The sequence below is a fragment of the Phyllobates terribilis genome, unplaced genomic scaffold (genome assembly GCF_046119375.1).
Source record: "Phyllobates terribilis strain yellow unplaced genomic scaffold, ASM4611937v1 Scaffold_9__5_contigs__length_417890890, whole genome shotgun sequence".
NCBI lineage: Eukaryota > Metazoa > Chordata > Amphibia > Anura > Dendrobatidae > Phyllobates > Phyllobates terribilis.
Window position 1 is genome coordinate 372,277,990 of NW_027362769.1, and position 23,878 is coordinate 372,301,867.

The 23,878-nt window shown below is 45.6% G+C and overlaps 1 protein-coding gene across 2 annotated transcripts in view; it reads left to right on the top strand.

Moving 5' to 3' along the window:
• The first annotated feature begins 7,277 nt into the window (after positions 1–7,277).
• The window catches only part of LOC141162327 (uncharacterized), a 53,174-nt gene continuing 36,573 nt past the window's right edge, over positions 7,278–23,878 (top strand). For both annotated transcript variants that reach the window (XM_073648324.1, XM_073648325.1), the window contains exon 1: positions 7,278–7,622. In XM_073648324.1, coding sequence (XP_073504425.1) covers positions 7,580–7,622 — 43 coding nt within the window. In that variant the 5' untranslated portion in view covers positions 7,278–7,579. The remainder of the gene's footprint in view (positions 7,623–23,878) is intronic.

Consider the following 23,878-nt stretch of genomic DNA (forward strand, 5'->3'; position numbering starts at 1 on the left):
CTGTTGCGGATGGGTAACCAGTGTAATGACTGGAACAATATGGAGGCATTGGTGAAGCGGCTGGACATGCAGCGCTGTTCACTCCTCCATTAAATTTGAACAGTCACCGACTCAGATGGGAACATATCCTGAGAATATATATTTTTGGTGTAGATGTTAAGGTATTTATGTTCTTTGCAACAGTACTGGGAAGTGTTACCTATAGGTAGTGTGCAATGGACAGAGCTGAGATTATCTCCACTGTTAGGAGCATCATTGGCTTTTTAGATATGCATGACAGCAGCTAGGGGATTAAGAGTTCTAAAAAGCTCCTCAGCAGAAATTATCATTACTCTGTAGATTGGCATCCATGTTTTGTGGTCCATATCTGGACAGCAGTGCCTGGAATGACCACGGGCCTCCTGACCTAAACTTCTACATCTTTATGTGAGGCTGTTTGTTCAGGCCAGGAGCCCTGCGGTTTGTCTGAACCAAAGAGGTTGTCAAGTCGCGGATGGGTAATAACTTGTTTTTCAGAGGAGGTCTAACCCACATCATTTGGGATGATTGGGTATTTTAAACCTGTAAGAATGGAGTGGTCGTGTGCTCGTTGGACCTGCGCTTCATTCTTCTAGCAGCCCCATGGAGAATGAACGGAGTGAAGGGCGGGCGGTTGACCGGCCGTGCCATCTTGTAATGGGCATTAAAGTTCTCTAATCTGCCGATCAGGTGCAGATCCCACCCATGGATTGGTCATAACATATATATATATATATAATTTTTTTTTTTTAACTGGACTGCCCCTTTAAGTTTTAGGCTGTTTTTACAGTCCCAGTGTGGACTGGCTGTGACCCTCATGGTCTTGTGAAATGGGTTTTTGAGGTTGTCTATGAGCTGGAACTCCCTGGGTTTAAAGGGACACTCCACCTCGGAGAACCACTGTGTTCAGGAGATTACAGGAGTTCACCTTCATAAACTTTTACCAATGGCAACTTTTTGGTGTCTCCGAGATACAAATATACTTCTGGTTTACAAAGAACCTCATTCCTTTAAGGATGGCTTCATTTTGGGTTCAAATGGACATATTTTGCAGTCCATCTAGATTTTGCAATGCGCAGATTGACCACAGGTTTAATGATCTCCACTCACAGCCTCATATACAGCGGGTATGGAAAATATTCAGACCCCTTTAAAATTTTCACTCTTTGTTTCATTGCAGACATTTGGTAAATTCTAAAATGTTCATTTTTTTCTCATTGAAGTAGACTCTGCACCCCATCTTGACTGTATAAAAACAAATGTAGAAATTTTTGCAAATTAAAGAAAAACTGAAATATCACATGGCCATAAGTATTCAGACCCTTTGCTCAGACACTCATATTTAAGTCACATGCTGTCCATCTCCTTGTGATCCTCCTTGAGATGGTTCTACTCCTTCATCGGAGTCCAGCTATGTTTAACCCTAGAACGCATACCTGGGGCCTTGCAGGCCCGCCCTGTTAATTGTTTTCTTTTTTCTGCAAGATTTCTTTAGTTAGAATTTTGAAACTCTAGGTATTCCTCAGGTATATAGTTGTTTGTCATTTCCAGTTGCTCATTTATTTATTATTTGCACACGGGCCTAAAAGGCCCCAGGTATGTGAAAGTGTAGATTTTTTTATGGTCATGCGTTCTAGGGTTAATTTAAACTGATAGGTGTGTGCCTTTCCAAATCAAGTCCTGTCTATGTAAGACCTCACAGCTCACAGTGCATGTCAGACCAAATGAGAATCATGAGCTCAAAGGAACTGCCCAAGGAGCTCAGAGACAGAATTGTGGCAAGGCACAGATCTGGCCAAGGTTACAAAAGAATTTTTGCATTACTCAAGGTTCCTAAGAGCACAGTGGCCTCCATAATCCTTAAATGGAAGAAGTTTGGGACCACCAGAAGTCTTCCTAGACCTGGCCGTCCAGCCAAACTGAGCAATCATGGTAGAAGTGCCTTGGTGAGAGAGGTAAAGAAGAACCCCAAGATCACTGTGGCTGAGCTCCAGAGGTGCAGTAGGGAGATGAGAGAAAGTTCCACAAAGTCAACTATCACTGCAGCCCTCCACCAGTCGGGCCTTTACGGCAGAGTGGCCCGACGGAAGCATCTCCTCCGTGCAAGACATATGAAAGCCCGCATAGAGTTTGCTCAAAAACACATGAAGGACTCCCAGACTATGAAAAATCAGATTCTCTGGTCTGATGAGACGAAAATAGAACTTTTTGGTGATAATTCTAAGCGATATGTGTGGAGAAAACCATGCACTGCTCATCACCTGCCCAATACAATCCCAACAGTGAAACGTGGTGGCAGCATGCTATGGGGGTTTTTATCAGCTGCAGAGACAGGATGACTGTTTGCAATTGAAGGAAACATGAATGCGGCCAAGTACAGAGATATCTCGGATGAAAACCTCTTCCAGAGTGCTCTGGACCACAGACTTGGCCGAAGGTTCACCTTCCAACAAGACAATGACCATAAGCGCACAGCTAAAATAACAAAGGATTTGGCTTCAGAACAACTCTGTGCCCATTCTTGACTGGCCCAGCCAGAGCCCTGACCTCAACCCAATTGAGCATCTCTGGAGAGACCTGAAAATGGCTGTCCACCAATGTTCACCATCCAACCTGATGGAACTGTAGAGGATCTGCAAGGAAGAATGGCAGAGGATCCCCAAATCCAGGTGTGAAAAACTTGTTGCCTCATTCCCAAGAAGACTCATGGCTGTACTAGCTCAAAAGGGGGCTTCTACTCAATACTGAGCAAAGGGTCTGAATACTTATGACCATGTGATATTTCAGTTTTTCTTTTTTAATAAATTTGCAAAAATTTCTACCTTTCTGTTTTTTTTTCAGTCAAGATGGGGCGCAGCGTGTACTTTAATGAGAAAAAATAATTAACTTTTCAGAATTTACCAAATGGCTGCAATGAAACAAAGTATGAAAAATTTAAAGGGGTCTGAATACTTTCCGTACCCACTGTATGACACGGTTTGTCCGGGCGTTACGGACTGTGAAATATGGCCGGCTGATGACCTTATTCAAAGCTTTATGGAGTAGATGAGGGTCTTATGTGTGTGGACCAGTATTAAATGTGAATTTTTGCTCAGCCGTCTCATGTAAACACTACGGCGCTCGTATCCGTACGTGGAGGTGTTACGGCAGCTTCCACGGATGTGCTAGACCTGAGAAGTCACAAGTTACAGCTCATTATCTCTGCTGGTAGCACGGTTACATTAGCAGCTTTTCATTTTTCCTTCACTTTTTATTTTGCCATGTTTATTCAAAGATGACCATCAAAATGGCCGTATTTCTTGTTTTATATATTTAACAATGAAGAAAAATGTGAGACAAAGATGAACTCATTGACACGGTGTTAAAGGGCTTGTACAGATTAGGAAAACATACAGTGCCACTCCTGTCCACAGGTTGTGTGTGGTATTGCAGCGCCATTCACTTTAGTGGAGCTGAGCTGAGATACTACCACAAGCCATGGACAAGTGTAATTCTGGAAGAAAGCAGACATGTTTTCCAACCCCCTTTACGTACTAGTTAACGAAAAATTATAGATGAAGACATGTCTGGTTGTCCATAGCAACCTATCACAGGACAAGTTTAATTTTCAAAAAGCAGCTTAGGAGATGAAAGCTGAATTCTGATTGGTTGCCGTGAGCAACACGGCCATATTTTCCCTCAGACAATTGTGATGCATAAGCCCTATGTAGAATAAATTGTGGCGCATAGTTTCACAGCCTATCCATCAATATCGTATCACATATTAGGAACCATTCATAAAAACCGTTAAACAGAATGACAGGCCATATTGTTCAAAGCAACCACTCACAGCGCAGCTTTCATTTCCCCAGAGCAGTTTAGGAGCTGAATGCTGAGCTGTAATTGGTTGCCATGAGCAACAAGGCTACATTTTTTTTCTCTGACAATTCTGATGCATAATACCTATAGACAGTAAATCCAGGTGCATGCTTTCACAGTCTATTCGTTAATTGTGTCATATAATGGGAGCCATTTATGAAAACCATTGAACAGAACGACAGGCCTTGTTGATCAAAGCAACCAATCATAGCGTAGCTTTCATTTTCCCAGAGCAGTTTAAAAGATGAAAGCTGAGCTGTGATTGGCTGTTTTTTTTGATAAACAAGGCCTACTTGTTTGACTCAATCCAGGGCCCTGACTGCCATATTTTAGTCAGGATCCACCATTGTGGCAGTGTCACGCCTTCTTATTTGAGCCATGCTTGTGACCACTACTCCCTTACTCTTGTATAACCATTACTAGTTATAATTTAAAAGGTGGGAAATGAGCTGCATGGGCGACCATAAAACCCAGCTTTCCCAGAAACAAATATAACTAAAACAGCCGGATTGCATTTGAGGTGGATCATATTCACCGGAGATGCTATATTAAGCAAGCGGCCATTATGGATGGCAATGTAATGATAGGATTTGGTCCTTTTATTCAGGGGCATTTTATTATTGTCAGCTGTTAAATGGTGAATCCGATATCCAGGTATCCCTGTCCTTAGCCTCCATTTTAATCAGCTTCCCCCTTGGTAGCAGCTGTTGCCATGGTAACCAGAGCATGCTCGCTCTACGCGAGCGACAGGGGCCATTATATTTTCCCAGTGTGGAATATCTTGCTTTAAAATAATCATCGCCACAGTCCCCCAAAATGTAATATGGGACAAGCTGCCCCCTTCCCCCCCCGTGACAGATGCTCCCCCACAAAAATCACTATAGCAAAATGCCAAGGTTGATGCCGAGTTCACCTACTAACCCACCTACACCGGCCACCTCCGAGGAGAGGCGGCTATATTTAGTCTGAGCAATTCTTATTCCCGACCTGTCCCTCCTGTGTAAGAAAAAAATCCCTTTCATTTCAAGATCAGAGTTGGTCGATGTCAAGAATTAACCTCTTCACCACCTTTAGAAGGAAAAAAAAACGTTAATGTATGAAATGGTCTCCAAAGGTGAAACTACAACTCCCAGCATGTCCTATTTTAGCACAAAATGTGCACAAATTGGTTCTGATCTCATAAAATTCCACATTTATATTACAGTTTTGCATTGATGAAAATGGTTTTTTAGATGCCGGATTAGGCTGATGCTACACGGAGACCAAAAACAATTGCGCAATTTGTCATGCGGCTATTTTAGAGCTGTAAAAAAATAAATAAGCCAAATCGAAGATAAGTCACAATTGCAAGCAATTTGTATTTATTCTATGGCGTGTGACCAGCGACATAAACTCAAATACTTCTGGAAACATTAACGTTCCCCAAAAAAAATAAAACTCGTCCAGCGATTTATCCTCCTGTTTTAGGGTCCCTATTGAAATGAACAGGTAAAATCCATACTAAAAATGATCATTTACACAACAGAAATGAACATGCTGCTGATACATATTAAAAAAAAAAAAAAAACACAACAAAAATCAATTTTTACAATTTTGCACCCAAGAAAAGAAAGTAATACCTGGATTTTATTAAAGGGATAGTCCGCTCTCATAAGTAAAGTCTGCAGTCACTCTGTGTGACTGCAGTTCTCCGAATGGTCACGTTGTTCGGAACGGACGCTGTCACAATTCCTGGGTGATCACAAGACTGCATCTATGCGATGTGCATACTTGCGGTCACTTGTCGACTAGACTCACCTAGCTTCTCTCAATTCTCTTCTGGAAGTCTAGTCGGCAGGTGACCACAAGTATACAAATTGCATACATGTAATCACAGATAAAACCGGGAGGTTGTAGCAGCGTCATTTTCTCGATTCAGAAGTCTGCAATCACATAGTCTTTGCAAACTTTTCTTATGAGAGCGGACTGCCCCCTTTAAGTTAAAACTCATACTGTAAAATACTGCAGATTTTCTATCCGGAAAATCTGAGTGTAAAATTTGCACCAATGAGGCAACATGTGATCTGAGCCTATCTCTCCCGCTTTTCTGATTTTAATAAGTATTTTGAATGCACCCGGCAGTGTGTATGGGTCTGATTAATCCATTATCGCCAGAGGGCATCATTATCAAAAACCTAATTTAGTGATTGCCCAACAAGTTTTAGCGGTCATAAATTATTCAGACCCTTTGGATGATCATATGTTGTATTATTTACCCCAGCCATCCCTAGAACAAAAAAATGTAGTAATCCAAGCCAGTGAGCCTGCTTGTTTATGGTTTCCAGGTGCACAAAAGTAAAAATCTAATTCAAAGCCGATGTACCTAAATCAGATGCCCCCTCATCGCCATATATTAAAGATACTGTATAGTAAAGCAGATGCTGAATTACAAAAAAAAGTCATGACTGAAGTCAAAATTTATTATTATTATTATTATTATTATTATTATCTTTTTTCATCTCATTGATTTAAAAAAATGACAATTAGTTAATTTAATAGAAATTCAGCGGTTTTGATGCTGCAGTAATTCTGCACTGATTTTTTTTATCGCTTTTTTTCTCTGATTTTGGTGTAAAACTATTTGGATTTAAAAACTTCCTGTTTGCAGAGCTGTGATAAAACTTTATTGGTAAAGTCATGTGTGGATTACATACATTGTTACTAGGCATATATATGGTTTTTATCTGCAAACTTTCCCTAGCTCATTCAAGTTCTATTGGGAAAAAAATCGCTAATAAAACTTTTATTCACCGCAAAAGAAATGGACACGCTGCAGATTTCAAAAACTCGCCCCAGGTCAATTTCTGCAACCTTATTAAACATGAAATTTCTAGCTATCCAATCCACTTTGCTGAAACATGGCGAAAAAAAAAAAAAAATTGCCACAGATAAAAAAAACCCCGAATATTTAACGTTGGATTTTCACACCAGTAATGACTGATGTAATAAAATCCATGTTGTGATTTGTCGACATGATGGCGGACAAAAAAATCCGCCAAGATACTTGGCCAAAATGTGGACAAAATGGAAGCCCATTGTGATTAAATGGATCCATGTTCAGGTCCTGGAAGAAGCAATGGAGATATGTGAGCATGCACATGATGCATGGGAAGGATTTTATTAACCCCCTCTCTGCCATCTGTTGCACATCAGTTGATTTTGAATGATTTTACCATATACAGTCATGCAAAAAAATGTAAAAATGCATAAACTTGGAACAGTCTTCTCTCTATAGTAGGGCTATGTAAGGCTTTGAGGATGCTGGTGAACATAATACATAAGGTTCCTATTAAATGCAGAGTGTGTGTAACAGCTGGGGGTGGTGATGTGCAGCCTGTGGGGGGTGACACTGCTATGTGATGCAGGAGGAGGAGAAGGAGGAGAGCTACAAGTGACAGCAGCAGTGCACACACTCACATCCAGCAGAGGAGAGTGAGTGAGCAGAGCAGGGTGACCTGAACATGTGCTGCTGCTCTGCACCGCCCCCTGGCGGCCGTGCCCCCCACATCGTACTGGGGGCTCTGGCAGCAGCAGTCGCGGGGTGCAGGGGGGCAGTGGATTGGGGGTTCCGTTTTTGAGCAGCATCCTTCTACCCTCCACGTTTGGCACTGAAGGAAAACCCCAGCTTTGGCATCACCCTGCATCTGAGCTCCATGGCCCCAGGATGATCCGCTTCCTTCTGCTGCTTTTGCTGCTTCCAGGGGCCGGTGAGTACTGATTACAATCAGTGTGGTGGGCAAGGTCATGGGCGACCAGGAGGCTCCAGCAGATAGCAGGCAGTGTGTGCAGGCACCGTGCATCAGCGCAGCCCCCACTGCAGGAATACGGAGCACTGCACAGCGTGCACACTGAGGGGCAGCAGCAGCAGCATCCAGTGCACTGCAGTCAGTGCTGTGCCCACATGTGCCCGGCCAGGAGGCTGCCACACAGGCTGCTGCGGGATGTGCCAGCTGTTGAATGTCATTGGCTGCTATATTACTGGATGCTGCTGCACTTTCTACAGATGTATCAGTAGTCAGTATGGTTGTAACCTGTGTAAGATTTATATCTATCTATATGTGGTGTATCACATGGCATGTATGTAGGGGGTGTATCACACTGTATGTGTACCTGTACATATATATAATATGTATGTGTATATATATTTCAACCTGTGTCATTATAATATATACATATCTCTGTAATATATACATGTAGAGGGTGTATCGCATGGTGTGTATGTGTATATTATATATATATATATATATATATATATATATATATATATATACACATACTATGTGATACATTACCTACATATATATTTACACACACATATACACATATATATATATATATATATATATAATTATAAAGCGTTTGTGTGTGTATACTTGTAGGTGATGTATCACACATAGTATGTGTATAATATATATATATATATATATATATATATATATATATATATATATATATACACACACCATGCCACCATATGGTGCCTTCATACAACATTATATTAAAGAGATATGGCTCTGTAATTCGGCATCTGATGGAACATATTGCTCTTCTTGCTCTTTTGCGTTTTTTATATATAGTGGAGATATATATTAGTATAGGTTTTGAGACACTATATATAGGTGTTTGTATGTTGACACGTGCACACAAGTCCGTTACTCTTCCATGCAGCCTGAGTCGTACAGGTCCTCAATACGAGGCACATAAAAGTCCATGGGGTTACACTATACCTCCATAGCTCTATAATTTCATATATGCCAATCACAAAGCCATATCTCTTTGATATAACGCTGTATGAAGGCACCATATGGTGGCATGGTGTTTGTGTGTGTGTATGTATGTATATATATATATATATATCACAGACACGTACATAATAAGGCATATTAAGCTTTTCCCCATCTTCCGGTGCAAAGTGTCAGGTCACATACTCCTGTACATGCATTCGTTCTTCTGGATTGGCGCCGCTGTGGATTTCCAGGCTCCATTCTTAGTTATTCCGCCAGTTGAGGGGGTGTTGTTGTAGCTAGACTGTGTAATTGTATGTGTCATCCTTCCTCCTGTCCTTGGATAAAGCAGGTTTATCAGTGAATACGATCCATGAGGTCCCAAGTCTTTGGTTGTGGATAATGGTGGTTGTAGTTAGTGGGTTAATTCTTCTTTGAAGTAGGTCAATGAATTGCTGTACGGTAATGAACTGGGTTATGGAAAGCAACTAGTGAATGATGAACCTGTTTATTGTCATAGATCGGCGTATGAAAATAAACCGGTGTATATTGAATAAACTGGTGTACAGAATTGAACTGGTATCTGGTTTAAACTGGAGTATGCAAATTAACTAACTGGTGCATACAAAAGAACTTGTGTAGAGCAGTAAGCTGGTGAGGGCAGTAAGCTGGTGAGGGCAGTAAGCTGGTGTAGAGCAGTAAGCTGGTGAGGGCAGTATGCTGGTGTAGAGCAGTATGCTGGTGTAGAGCAGTAAGCTGGTGTATGGCAGTAAGCTGGTGTAGAGCAGTAAGCTGGTGTAGGGCAGTAAGCTGGTGTATGGCAGTAAGCTGGTGTAGAGCAGTAAGCTGGTGTAGGGCAGTAAGCTGGTGAGGGCAGTAAGCTGGTGTAGAGCAGTAAGCTGGTGAGGGCAGAATGCTGGTGTAGAGCAGTATGCTGGTGTAGAGCAGTAAGCTGGTGTAGAGCAGTAAGCTGGTGTAGGGCAGTAAGCTGGTGAGGGCAGTAAGCTGGTGTAGAGCAGTAAGCTGGTGAGGGCAGTATGCTGGTGTAGAGCAGTATGCTGGTGTAGAGCAGTAAGCTGGTGTATGGCAGTAAGCTGGTGTAGGGCAGTAAGCTGGTGTATGGCAGTAAGCTGGTGTAGAGCAGTAAGCTGGTGTATGGCAGTAAGCTGGTGTAGAGCAGTAAGCTGGTGTAGGGCAGTAAGCTGGTGAGGGCAGTAAGCTGGTGTAGAGCAGTAAGCTGGTGTAGGGCAGTAAGCTGGTGTAGAGCAGTAAGCTGTTGTATGGCAGTAAGCTGGTGTAGAGCAGTAAGCTGTTGTATGGCAGTAAGCTGTTGTAGGGCAGTAAGCTGTTGTAGGACAGTAAGCTGGTGTAGGGCAGTAAGCTGGTGTAGAGCAGTAAGCTGGTGTAGGGCAGTAAGCTGGTGTAGGGCAGTAAGTTGGTGTATGGCAGTAAGCTGGTGTAGGGCAGTAAGCTGGTGTATGGCAGTAAGCTGGTATAGGGCAGTAAGCTGGTGTATGGCAGTAAGCTGTTGTATGGCAGTAAGCTATTGTAGAGCAGTAAGCTGTTGTATGGCAGTAAGCTGGTGTAGAGCAGTAAGCTGTTGTATGGCAGTAAGCTGGTGTAGAGCAGTAAGCTGTTGTATGGCAGTAAGCTGGTGTAGGGCAGTAAGCTGGTGTAGGGCAGTAAGCTGGTGAGGGCAGTAAGCTGGTGTAGAGCAGTAAGCTGGTGAGGGCAGTATGCTGGTGTAGAGCAGTATGCTGGTGTAGAGCAGTAAGCTGGTGTATGGCAGTAAGCTGGTGTAGAGCAGTAAGCTGGTGTAGGGCAGTAAGCTGGTGTATGGCAGTAAGCTGGTGTAGAGCAGTAAGCTGGTGTATGGCAGTAAGCTGGTGTAGAGCAGTAAGCTGGTGTAGAGCAGTAAGCTGGTGTAGGGCAGTAAGCTGGTGAGGGCAGTAAGCTGGTGTAGAGCAGTAAGCTGGTGAGGGCAGTATGCTGGTGTAGAGCAGTATGCTGGTGTAGAGCAGTAAGCTGGTGTATGGCAGTAAGCTGGTGTAGAGCAGTAAGCTGGTGTAGGGCAGTAAGCTGGTGTATGGCAGTAAGCTGGTGTAGAGCAGTAAGCTGGTGTAGGGCAGTAAGCTGGTGAGGGCAGTAAGCTGGTGTAGAGCAGTAAGCTGGTGAGGGCAGTATGCTGGTGTAGAGCAGTATGCTGGTGTAGAGCAGTAAGCTGGTGTAGAGCAGTAAGCTGGTGTAGGGCAGTAAGCTGGTGAGGGCAGTAAGCTGGTGTAGAGCAGTAAGCTGGTGAGGGCAGTATGCTGGTGTAGAGCAGTATGCTGGTGTAGAGCAGTAAGCTGGTGTATGGCAGTAAGCTGGTGTAGAGCAGTAAGCTGGTGTAGGGCAGTAAGCTGGTGTATGGCAGTAAGCTGGTGTAGAGCAGTAAGCTGGTGTATGGCAGTAAGCTGGTGTAGAGCAGTAAGCTGGTGTAGGGCAGTAAGCTAGTGAGGGCAGTAAGCTGGTGTAGAGCAGTAAGCTGGTGTAGGGCAGTAAGCTGGTGTAGAGCAGTAAGCTGTTGTATGGCAGTAAGCTGGTGTAGAGCAGTAAGCTGGTGAGGGCAGTATGCTGGTGTAGAGCAGTATGCTGGTGTAGAGCAGTAAGCTGGTGTATGGCAGTAAGCTGGTGTAGAGCAGTAAGCTGGTGTAGGGCAGTAAGCTGGTGTATGGCAGTAAGCTGGTGTAGAGCAGTAAGCTGGTGTATGGCAGTAAGCTGGTGTAGAGCAGTAAGCTGGTGTAGAGCAGTAAGCTGGTGTAGGGCAGTAAGCTGGTGAGGGCAGTAAGCTGGTGTAGAGCAGTAAGCTGGTGAGGGCAGTATGCTGGTGTAGAGCAGTATGCTGGTGTAGAGCAGTAAGCTGGTGTATGGCAGTAAGCTGGTGTAGAGCAGTAAGCTGGTGTAGGGCAGTAAGCTGGTGTATGGCAGTAAGCTGGTGTAGAGCAGTAAGCTGGTGTAGGGCAGTAAGCTGGTGAGGGCAGTAAGCTGGTGTAGAGCAGTAAGCTGGTGAGGGCAGTATGCTGGTGTAGAGCAGTATGCTGGTGTAGAGCAGTAAGCTGGTGTATGGCAGTAAGCTGGTGTAGAGCAGTAAGCTGGTGTAGGGCAGTAAGCTGGTGTATGGCAGTAAGCTGGTGTAGAGCAGTAAGCTGGTGTATGGCAGTAAGCTGGTGTAGAGCAGTAAGCTGGTGTAGGGCAGTAAGCTAGTGAGGGCAGTAAGCTGGTGTAGAGCAGTAAGCTGGTGTAGGGCAGTAAGCTGGTGTAGAGCAGTAAGCTGTTGTATGGCAGTAAGCTGGTGTAGAGCAGTAAGCTGTTGTATGGCAGTAAGCTGTTGTAGGGCAGTAAGCTGTTGTAGGACAGTAAGCTGGTGTAGGGCAGTAAGCTGGTGTATGGCAGTAAGCTGGTGTATGGCAGTAAGCTGGTGTAGAGCAGTAAGCTGGTGTAGGGTAGTAAGCTGGTGTAGGGCAGTAAGTTGGTGTATGGCAGTAAGCTGGTGTAGGGCAGTAAGCTGGTGTATGGCAGTAAGCTGGTATAGGGCAGTAAGCTGGTGTATGGCAGTAAGCTGTTGTATGGCAGTAAGCTATTGTAGAGCAGTAAGCTGTTGTATGGCAGTAAGCTGGTGTAGAGCAGTAAGCTGTTGTATGGCAGTAAGCTGGTGTAGAGCAGTAAGCTGTTGTATGGCAGTAAGCTGGTGTAGGGCAGTAAGCTGGTGTAGGGCAGTAAGCTGTTGTATGGCAGTAAGCTGGTGTAGAGCAGTAAGCTGGTGTAGGGCAGTAAGCTGGTGTAGGGCAGTAAGCTGATGTAGAGCAGTAAGCTGTTGTATGGCAGTAAGCTGGTGTAGAGCAGTAAGCTGTTGTATGGCAGTAAGCTGTTGTAGGGCAGTAAGCTGGTGTAGGGCAGTAAGCTGGTGTATGGCAGTAAGCTGGTGTAGGGCAGTAAGCTGGTGTAGGGCAGTAAGCTGGTATAGGGCAGTAAGCTGGTATAGGGCAGTAAGCTGGTGTATGGCAGTAAGCTGGTGTAGAGCAGTAAGCTGTTGTAGAGCAGTAAGCTGTTGTATGGCAGTAAGCTGTTGTAGGGCAGTAAGCTGTTGTAGAGCAGTAAGCTGTTGTAGGGCAGTAAGCTGTTGTAGGGCAGTAAGCTGTTGTAGAGCAGTAAGCTGTTGTAGAGCAGTAAGCTCGTGTAGGGCAGTAAGCTGGTGTAGAGCAGTAAGCTGTTGTAGGGCAGTAAGCTGGTGTAGGGCAGTAAGCTGGTGTAGAGCAGTAAGCTGGTGTAGGGCAGTAAGCTGGTGTAGGGCAGTAAGCTGGTGTATGGCAGTAAGCTGTTGTAGAGCAGTAAGCTGGTGTATGGCAGTAAGCTGTTGTATGGCAGTAAGCTGTTGTATGGCAGTAAGCTGTTGTAGAGCAGTAAGCTGTTGTAGGGCAGTAAGCTGGTGTAGAGCAGTAAGCTGGTGTAGGGCAGTAAGCTGGTGTAGGGCAGTAAGCTGGTGTAGGGCAGTAAGCTGATGTAGAGCAGTAAGCTGTTGTATGGCAGTAAGCTGGTATAGAGCAGTAAGCTGTTGTATGGCAGTAAGCTGTTGTAGGGCAGTAAGCTGGTGTAGGGCAGTAAGCTGGTGTATGGCAGTAAGCTGGTGTAGGGCAGTAAGCTGGTGTAGGGCAGTAAGCTGGTGTATGGCAGTAAGCTGGTATAGGGCAGTAAGCTGGTGTATGGCAGTAAGCTGGTGTAGAGCAGTAAGCTGTTGTAGAGCAGTAAGCTGTTGTATGGCAGTAAGCTGTTGTAGGGCAGTAAGCTGTTGTAGAGCAGTAAGCTGTTGTAGGACAGTAAGCTGTTGTAGGGCAGTAAGCTGTTGTAGAGCAGTAAGCTGTTGTAGAGCAGTAAGCTGGTGTAGGGCAGTAAGCTGGTGTAGAGCAGTAAGCTGTTGTAGGGCAGTAAGCTGGTGTAGGGCAGTAAGCTGGTGTAGAGCAGTAAGCTGGTGTAGGGCAGTAAGCTGGTGTAGGGCAGTAAGCTGGTGTATGGCAGTAAGCTGTTGTAGAGCAGTAAGCTGGTGTATGGCAGTAAGCTGTTGTATGGCAGTAAGCTGTTGTATGGCAGTAAGCTGTTGTAGAGCAGTAAGCTGTTGTAGGGCAGTAAGCTGGTGTAGAGCAGTAAGCTGGTGTATGGCAGTAAGCTGGTGTATGGCAGTAAGCTGGTGTAGGGCAGTAAGCTGGTGTATGGCAGTAAGCTTGTGTAAGGAAATGAACTGGTATATGGAAATGGACTGACTGCAGTTAACTGGTTTATAGAAAGCAACTGGTATGGAACCAAGCTAACTGGTGTGAGAATATAACTGGTATATGGCAATAAACTGGTGTATGGATATGAACTGGTATTTGGGAATAAGTAAAAATTTCATTATAAAGTGTTACCCATGCCAATTCACCACAGAGGTCTATTTGGATGCTTAAACATTCCCCAGTGGTCTCTACTTCCTGACGCCATTGTTGGCCATCTGGAAATGATGCAAAATACCCACCCTGCCAATAACTGGAAGCAGCGGTGATCTGCCTCAACCAGTGATTTACTGAGCGGGCATTTCTAGTGTATTGAGAATAGACTAATGGCAAACAATTTTTAAGACCACTGCTCGCTTTTAGTGAATGGGAACATTCTTGTTTACAGTCAGAACCTGGAAAATCCTACAAACTTGGAGCAGAGAAGAACTTGATGATCTGACACTGATCTCTTCATTTATACCCTAAGGTGCTGTCAGTGTTAGTCTATGGACATGGGTTAAAAAAAAAAAGCCACTAATTACAATGGAGTGCACATACAATATGTGCAAATAATACAAGCAGCCAGGATTTTTCTTACAAGATGGTTACTGCTCCTTTAAATATATCCACTGTCTCCTTATATTTCACGGTTTCGCCATATTACATTCTGCCGTCCCTATCAGTTTCGCTCCAGCTCTGCCGCTCTCTGACATCCCACTTGTGTTGATTGTTAGGCATTTAACTGGATAAACTCAAAATGGCTTGCTTAGCGATGATGTCTGCGCAGATCTGCCGGTAATTAAGTGTTACGGTTGAAATAGGATTAGGGTTTCAGCTGACTCCATCTAATTTTCAGTCCCTTCATCTACTGACTGTTAGCTTTGTCATTGACTTAAAGTGACCTGACAGCCGAAATATCCTCATTCTGTGTTACAAAAATGCAGCACCGACGAAAAGAACCCCAAACTCTATTCACCATGCAATTCCAAATTTACCCTGTAGGGGCGCTGCAGGGAAACACAAGCTGCCACAGATCAGGGCCGATCGCTCTGATTAGATTATTTTTTTTGGTAAAAACAGATTATAAATGTTGGTAACCTATATATATTATGATTTTTTTTTTCTTTTTACCCACAAATTGTGTGATTTTCTGTCAATCCAGCATTAGGACTATTCTTGGCCGACGAAAGAGAAGCAAAAATTCTGAACCTGGCTAGACATTTTATGTTTATTGCCTATAATGTGATGACGAAGCCAGACATGGGTGTACCATGGGGATACTTTGAGGTTGACGTTATGTGAATTACTATAAAATATGATATTGACTTGACGGGCACCACTATGTGGTTGGTACTATGGGTCTGGCAGACTGACACACTAGGGATTGTTGTGAGGTTGGTATATTGGTACTATGGTGACTACTTTGTTATTGGTACGGTGGGCATTACTCTGAGGCTGGCACTATGGAGAATACTATGAGACTTACCTTATGGTTATTAATTTTAGGCTGGAAATTTCTGACTAGTATGAGTCTGGCAGATGGGCTCTCTGGGGAGTACCATGAGGTTGGAATTTGGGGAAATGCTGTGAGATTGGGAATACCATGAGGTTGACATTATGGGAATGACTATGATGATGGCACTATTGGACTACCATAAGGTTAGCATTATGGGAATGACTATGATGATGGTACTATGGGACGGTCATGAGGTTAACATTATGGGAATGACTATGATGATGCTATTATTTGACAACCATGAGGTTGACATTATGGGAATGACTATGATGATGGTACTTTTGGACTACCATGAAGTTCAGATTATGGGAATGGGAATGACTATGATTATGGTTCTATGGGACTGTCATGAGGTTAACATTATGGGAAGGACTATGATGATGGTATTATTTGACAACCATGAGGTTGACATTATGGGAATGACTATGATGATGGTACTTTTGGACTAACATGAGGTTCAAATTATGGGAATGACTATGATTATGGTTCTATGGGACTCTCGTGAGGTTGACATTATGGAAATGACTATGATGACGGTATTATGGGACTACCATGAGGTTGACATTATGGAAATGACTATGGTGATGGTACTATTTTACTACCATGAGGTTAGCATTATGGGAATGACTATGATAAAGGTATTATGGGACTACCATGAGGTCGACATTATGGAAATGACTATGATGATGGTACTATGGGACTACAACGAGGTTGACATAATGGGAATGACTATGTTGATGGTACTGTTGGACTACCATGAGGTTGAGATTATGGAAAAAAAAATATTAAGCTGGTAGAGTGGGGACTATTATGATGTTGGCATTCTAGGAATTTCTGTGAGGTTGGTCCTATCATGAAGTTGGCATTACAGGATGTACTGTGAGATTGGTACTATCGCAGTCACCATGAGGTTGGCAGTATGGTAATTACTTTGAGACTTTTATTATAACCTTGACCATGAGTTTGTCTTCATGGAATTACTACGAGACTGGTTTTGTGGTAACTATCATGAGGGTGACATTATGGAAATGACTATGATGATGGTACTATTGGAATAGCATGAGGTTGGCATTATGTAAGACTGGCACTCTGGACACTACTTGGACAGTCAGTATTGGCATAGGAGTGTGGGCAGGAGTCATAAGGAGCACCCAGCAGTGGGGTTCACTCTTGAACACACTTCTTACAACATTTTTGGTGCATTGCTTGTCTGCATTTTCTAATTTGTGAAGGAGAAGTTGCCATGTTGCTCTCCACCTCCGGGAACAAAGGCTGGGATTGTCCTTGTCTCCAGATGTCAGAGCCCTGACGTTCTCCTTCTTGGGGTGTGTCTTCACTCGCTTTGCGCTGAATTTCAGCCCTGTGTGTACTGTAAGCCAAGAGACAACAGATGTATAAACTCCAGCATTGTAGTTTAACGATTCCCAATAGACTGTATCTAGAACGTCCTAGGATAAGTATGACACATAACACGTGGCATAAACCCCCGAAACACGTGTCCTAGGACAACCATTGTTATTATTGATATACGCAGCCAACTCTCCGCAGGACTTGACTTCAGATGATCGTCGTGGAGGTAGCGATTAAAAGTTAGCGAGTGGTTAGCCTTCAATTTTAGGATAGAAAATGATAGCAGTTGACTTTATTGCTTTCTACGGCACCATCTCCAATTTTGCCTATGTACCAGGACTGTCCACCCATTGCACCTTGTGCACAATGTTGTACTCATACTGTACTGGCAGAGCACAACTGGGCTCAGTGAACTCTGCCAATGCAGAGGACGCTGCGCCTAAAACTCTACCCGCTGCAATGGCCTATGGCCTCACTGTGGGTGGGCAGAGTTGTGGCCATGCGGTAGCCTATGTCTAGATATCAGAAGATTGGCGTGCACTCGGCTGTGGTTCGAGGTGCTGGTGGAACGGGATGCGTAACCCTTGACCAAGGCAGAGAAAATTTCTCCTGCCATAGCCTAGGCTTGTTGACCTACCCCCTGACATTCAGCACCAGGGGTAAATGCCCAGATTGCCCCCCACAGCTTCGCTCCTTCCTTTATTTCTACTCCGTGAGATTCTTGAAACGTCTATACACTTTATATGAATCCGTTACCAACATACTGCTCTCTCCAAAGAGAGCAGAACAGAAATGAAGAGGCTCAGCATTTAGTTGGGGTGCCGCTCCTGCGCCATAATTTTAGAAACCAGTAGGAGATTTAGCACCCTGACCTCCACCAATCAAAATTTCTGACACCTCACATAGTGGGAAATATGGAAGAGTGGAGAATGCAGCACCGCCGACCATAACTTCTAGCTATGAGCTTAGTAGGACTTGTGAAAGAGCCTACAAAGAATGAGAGACGTCCAGAAATCTGAGATTTGGAATCTGTAGAGTTGTGTGATGCTCCACCAACAACTCTCCAAATTTCATCTTCTGGGATCCCTGTAAGTGTCTGATAAGAATCAGAAACTAAAAGATATAGGGGGTGAGCTTCACTTTTTACCTAAACGTTTAGCTTTTAAGTTGAGTCAGGTTTGAAGAGAGAGTTTCCACCATCTACCAATGGTTTATGGTTTCACAAAGTATCGACACCATGTCAGTTTTGGATTTGGAAAAGATGGACATTTCCCATAATGATGACGTAAAAACTGCCTCATGGACAATGATGGGGACACTATTATTGGAGCAACCAACATGGCTCCCTGTACAGAAAGTTGCAGAATATTTTAATATGCCCAAAAAAAAGTCCTAAAAGGGTAAATATTTCCAATCCGACATTTCGGGGTGTGAATTACTGACGATCAGGGAATACTTTTACTGTTTTATCTGCAAATCACCAACTCTCGATCCGCAAGTGGTTCCTGTAGAGTGAATTACCTTTCCCCTGTGCCCATCACACCCCCTTCCCTTGGCTTCTCCACCTTATCGGGACAGGTTTTCCGGCAGATAAGGTCCTCAGTCCTGTGTCCAGAGTGATCTGCGGAAACAGACGACAGGAATCCTATCCGGCCTCAGGAAACAGAGGGACAGGATGCTCCAACCTCTCGGCAGCCAGCTCCACATCAGCTTGAGAAGTCATCAAACTTTCACTTACAATGTCCTCAATGCAAAAACATGTCCGGGAGTCTGGTCTCTCTGCAAAGAAACCGTCATGCTATGGCAGGCCACCCGTCCTCCTGCGTACCCTCTGGTTGCCAACTCGTGAAGACTTCCTTAATAAAGGTCACTAGATGTTCACGCAGTCAGAGGTCTGCTGTTTCTTAGAGACATCTCTGAAATGCTGTCAAGGAAAGTGGAAAATGAAATATGGGCAGACCAATTACTGCGTCCTCCTGTGTCCTATAAAGCGCAGCCTTGGATGTCACTTCTGGCTTCATGTCTGCCTGCCCGCAGGTCATACAACACAGCTTTCCCTTCTAGCAGCAAATTCTTTAGGTTGGTAGTAAACTCCGCCACTTGTGCAGTATTTCTTTGGCAGCCGGCGCAAGTTTACGGTGTTCGAGCCATTATAAAGCTTTTTTTTTCACTACTGCAATATATTTTTGCTTGAATGGGTCCATTAATATTATTTGGATGCATTACAAGGCGACCTTAAAAAAAAAAAAATAGACAAAACACTAAGTTAAATGGTCTCTGTCATTTCTCTAAGTTTTGCATAAAACAACAGTACAAGCAAATATAGAGAGAGAGAAAAAAAAATCTGCTTCTTTCTCCACTTATGATCCACTTCTTTTCCATGTGCCTCCTGAACTCATCATTCACTTTCTTTCTCAAGACGAAAAGGACAACCAGCTCACTGAGGGATCAGATTACAGCTGCCTGTTAAAGTCAACGTAGACGTAAGTGGTTTATCTCACCCCTTGTCAAGCAAGGTATGGGAAAGACTTAGTGCAACACAAAGGGAAGAGGGAAAGGAAGACCAGACTCTAGGGAAAGGGGGAAGTGGAGAGCTCCTAGGCTGATCTAATATCACCTTGTCTCCACTAACGTCCCTGTATTGGCTCTTCACCATTCGCTGCATTCGAACCTTGGCCTGTGTTTCCCTGGCGTTGGTTCCTGGCTAGGGAAGGGAGGGGGATGAGCGTTAGTCGATCCCCACTGACCACTAAAGACAACAAGGGGGAACAAACAAGGGAATATAGCTTAGCTTTTAGTCAACTTCAGAGAGATGGACGCCCGTCCTCATAGCTCCAGAGAGGATGAAGTAATGCACTTGCTCCGAGCCTTCACAAAGGGTAATTTGAGTATCGCCAGCACCTCCCTCTAGCAGACAGCAGGTTTTTATACACCCAGGCCAGGGTGTTAATTAGCCAGAGGAAGGTACCTGCTGGGTCCTAGAGAGACAGCCTCTAAGAAGGTGTCTGCAATGCCAAACGTAGAGATCTCCCGCAACCAACTGCAGGGTGACTGTCTGTCACTTCTGACACACCCGTGACACCCCTGTGCTGGATACACATTTACACTGCTCAGTATTGCTATATAATATCCTCCATGTGATACAGAGAGACAAGAGAGCAGGAATCCCTCACGTCTGTGTGTGCTGGCGTATGGGAGACATCACAGCAGTTAGTATCCACCTACTAGCTCAGAGACTGGTGAAAAATGCAGGATATAACTCATATAATGGCAACGTGGTTGTCATGTCTAATACTCGGTCACCTGCCATTTTATTCCTTTATTGCTTTCAAACCCTCTTGGATTGTCACTTTGTTATCTTTTAAAGGTACAACACTGAAAGCCTTCAGTGTGCTGGGTCCTCCTGCTTCTATTATGGTGTTGTGTCTCTGCATACCCACGGCATTGGTGACTGCAATGGTTCCGTGGCACTGCCATGGGTACGGTCATTGTGCCTATTCCTTGATGTTGAATGATGATATCAAAGGGAATCTATAACTAAAACCAGATAATAAAACATTTGTTTTTTCTAATTTTGTTTTTTATTTTCTGATTATTATTTCTTTGCTATTTCTATTTTCTATACATGTCTATGTGGTGGCCACCTTACCCGAGCTTCTGTTATCAGCGTTCAGAGATATGCTTCATGGACCATAGGAAACAATGGACTGGAGGTGTTCATCCACTTTTGTGTGAGTGTTGTAGCCATGTTCTATGAGCTGTTTAGAGGTCGTTGTGCAGGGAGGTGGAGGAGGTGAGCTGTGACATCACCTATTGTGAATGGTGGATCCTGTGTTATCTACTGTACATAGAGGTATTATCAGTCATTGTACAGGAGGAGGAGGAGGTGAGCTGTGAGATCACTTTTTGTGAATTGTGAATCCTGTGTTATTAGCTGTATATACAGTAGATGTGCTATCAGTCATTATACGGGAGGAGGAGGTGAGCTGTGACATCACCAATTGTGAATGGCGGATCCTGTGTTATTTGCTGTATATGCAGGAAAGACAGCGTGAGCAAACATCAATAGGGTGACTAGGGCAAGATATATATATATATATATATATCTATATATATTTATGTGACACCCCAGGGGTCTGGTTGCCACAGTGATAGAGATATTACGTCTGAGAGCAGGTGGGAGGTCTCTTGGTCAGGAATCCTATGCATGCCACACCTCCTGCCCAGTCCTGGGAGGGGAAGAACTTCCCCTATATAAACCTAGGGCTGAGGCAGGGTTAGGGAGTAGAGAAGAAGTAGAGACAGAGAAAAGAAGCAAATATAGGAACAGAACATCAGGAGCTCTGTGGGAGCAGTGCTATAAGGAGTCAGGGGCTGGCAGCTGCAGAGCTCGCCCTGACTGAGAAGATTTCTTACCGGACCCGGAGTCCGAGGCTGTGGGGACTAATCTCTACCCAGCAGCAGAAACCGACCGGCAGGGGATTGCAGGTCCTCTGGCCCAGAAACCCGAAGGCACGGTCACACGCGTGGGACCAGCACCGCCATCGTGAAGCGGAAGCCATTAGAAGGCCCCGAGTCACCAGCCATACGGGTGAGCACCACACGGTACACTCAGGGACGTGGGCTACTTTTACCCGCCTCTAGCAAGGTAGCCAGAAGAGTACAGTTAGTTGGGAAGGCCTACAACTCCGCCTGGCCAGGGGAGATCCCATCTGCTCAAGGACTGACCAGGCCCCGATTGCTAGCAAGTACTCCGGGAGGGTCTATCTTTGTCACCAGTAAAGACCCTGAACTACACCGCATCGTCTCTGAGTGGTTCCTGCTACCCCCATCATCCACGTCGGCTGCCCTGAGGCCATACCCCTCCCGTTGGGGGTTAGACCATCCACGCTGCACCATCCTTCCACCGGCCTCAGCGGTCTGCCCTGCAGCGGCAGCTCCATAGCTGCATTCAACGGGTGGCGTAGTCATCCACCATCTACTGCTAATAGACTGCCACTTAGTCTGACTCCCTGGGCACGGACCGGGTCATCGCCACGAGACTACTACCCCCATCTGATCCGGCTCCGGGTAGGCTCCCGCGTGCGCAACGCAGCGCGACTCAGGCCCAGGGGCGCGTCAACTTTTGGCGTAGTCGGCAGGATTTCGTGCCCGCAACCACTGGTTACTGCGTGCCTGAAAAAGAGACTTTTAAAACTTACCATCCGTGAAGTTTTCCCGCCATCCGGCGCCATCTTCAGCCTTCTTCCCGCCATCCGTGAAGATTCCCGCCGTCCGGCGCCATCTTCAGCCTTCTTCCCGCCATCCGTGAGGTTTTCCCGCCATCAGGCGCCATCTTCAGCCTTCTTCCCGCCATCCGTGGAGTTTTCCCGCCGTTGGCCGCCATCTTGAAGACGCCGCGCGGGAAGAAGAGGGGCGTGGACTCCGAAAGCGCGCGAGAACTGAAGCCCCGCCTCACGTCCGGACGTTGCGTAAGGTCCTGGAAGGAGCCCAGCAGACGCCGACGTCACAGTAGCGCGACGGAAGGTCCTCAACCCTGACGATCCACTGCGGAGCCGCGGCCTACGGAAGAGGATCATCGCAAGGTAGGCCACGGTCCACTAGGGGGGAGAAGGATGTCGGATACGGAGGAGAGCTTCACCGCTCCAACCCCCGCCAGCGCCACCGCTGTTGCGGTCATGCCTTTCACCATGCCCTATATCCCGGGGGCAGCCTGGCTACCCCAGTACTCAGGGGAGTCACATACCCTGCAGGACTTTAGAGAAAAACTGGATAGCCTCTTCCAGGTGTACCCCCTCACAGAAGAGCAAAAAGTAAGCATCCTGGTGGCCCAATTAACCGGGGCAGCCCAAAGGGAGGTAAAGTCCTGGCCACCTGGGGGGAGGACTGTCGCAGGGATACTAACCCGGCTGAGGGACACCTTTGATACCCGCACCTCAGCCGAGATCAAGCTCAGATTCTACGGGTGCAAACAGCGGGCACATGAGAGTATAAGGGACTATGCATTAAACCTACAAGAAGCCCTGAGAGCCATTAAGCAGACTGACCCTGACGGCGTGGGAGACGAGGACAGGCTGTTAACTGAACAATTTATAGAGGGTTTATATTGCAATGCCCACCGAACCCAGTTGCGGGCAATGGCCTTACAGGACCCTCATCTGGGATTTGCACAGTTCAAGGACAGAGCCATCCGGGTGCTCCGAGAACCGGCACCAGGTGGCGTTGTGACCCACAGACGCCCCACTACCACTTACCACCAGGAGGCGGCGCCCTTGTCGGCAGGGCCTGTGGGAGCTGATGCGCAGGCTTTGAACAATGACTCGGCTCCAGACCTGCACCATCAGGTCCAAGAGCTAGCTAAAAGCGTTGCTGCGCTAACCCGAACTGTGCAGTCTTTACAGGTTTCCACTCCAGGGAAGCTCCAGCTGGCATCCGGACCGGAGGACATCCCGTGGCGTCGACCAAGGAGGACCCCACCGGCCAGAGGAAGACCCAGCGACCGATACAACGAGGACGGATGACCCATCTGCCGCCGCTGTAATCAACCCGGACATATGGCAAGGTACTGTCCTTTAAACTGGCACAACCTAGGGTAGAGGGCCAACCCCTAGGAAAAAGATCATCAGGCCCATCGAACTGGCGCGACAAATATGTGGGAGGACGTCCAGTCTTGCCTGTGGTACTGGATGGCATTCCTATGAGTGCCCTACTGGACACCGGGTCACAGGTCACCACCATCCCGTACGTGCTCTTCAAGCAGTACTGGAATGACTCGGATATTACCCGCTACCCTGACGACGACTTGAGTATCATCGCCAGCAATGGTCAGCCCGTGCCACAGATCGGATTTAAAGAGGTGACCATTAAAATTGGTAGAGTTGAACTGGCAGCACAGGGACTGATCATTGTAGACATTGACAAGCGCGAGAGTCACCCAAAGATAACTCTAGGAACTAATGTAATTGAAAATTGTCTTGCAGAGGTGATTTTCCTTTTACAGCAGGTTGCCAAGAACGCCAGCTCCGGCGAGCAGCGAGTGCTCCAAAAAGAGATCCGGGCACTGATGCGACGGCAACAGGTGGAACTCT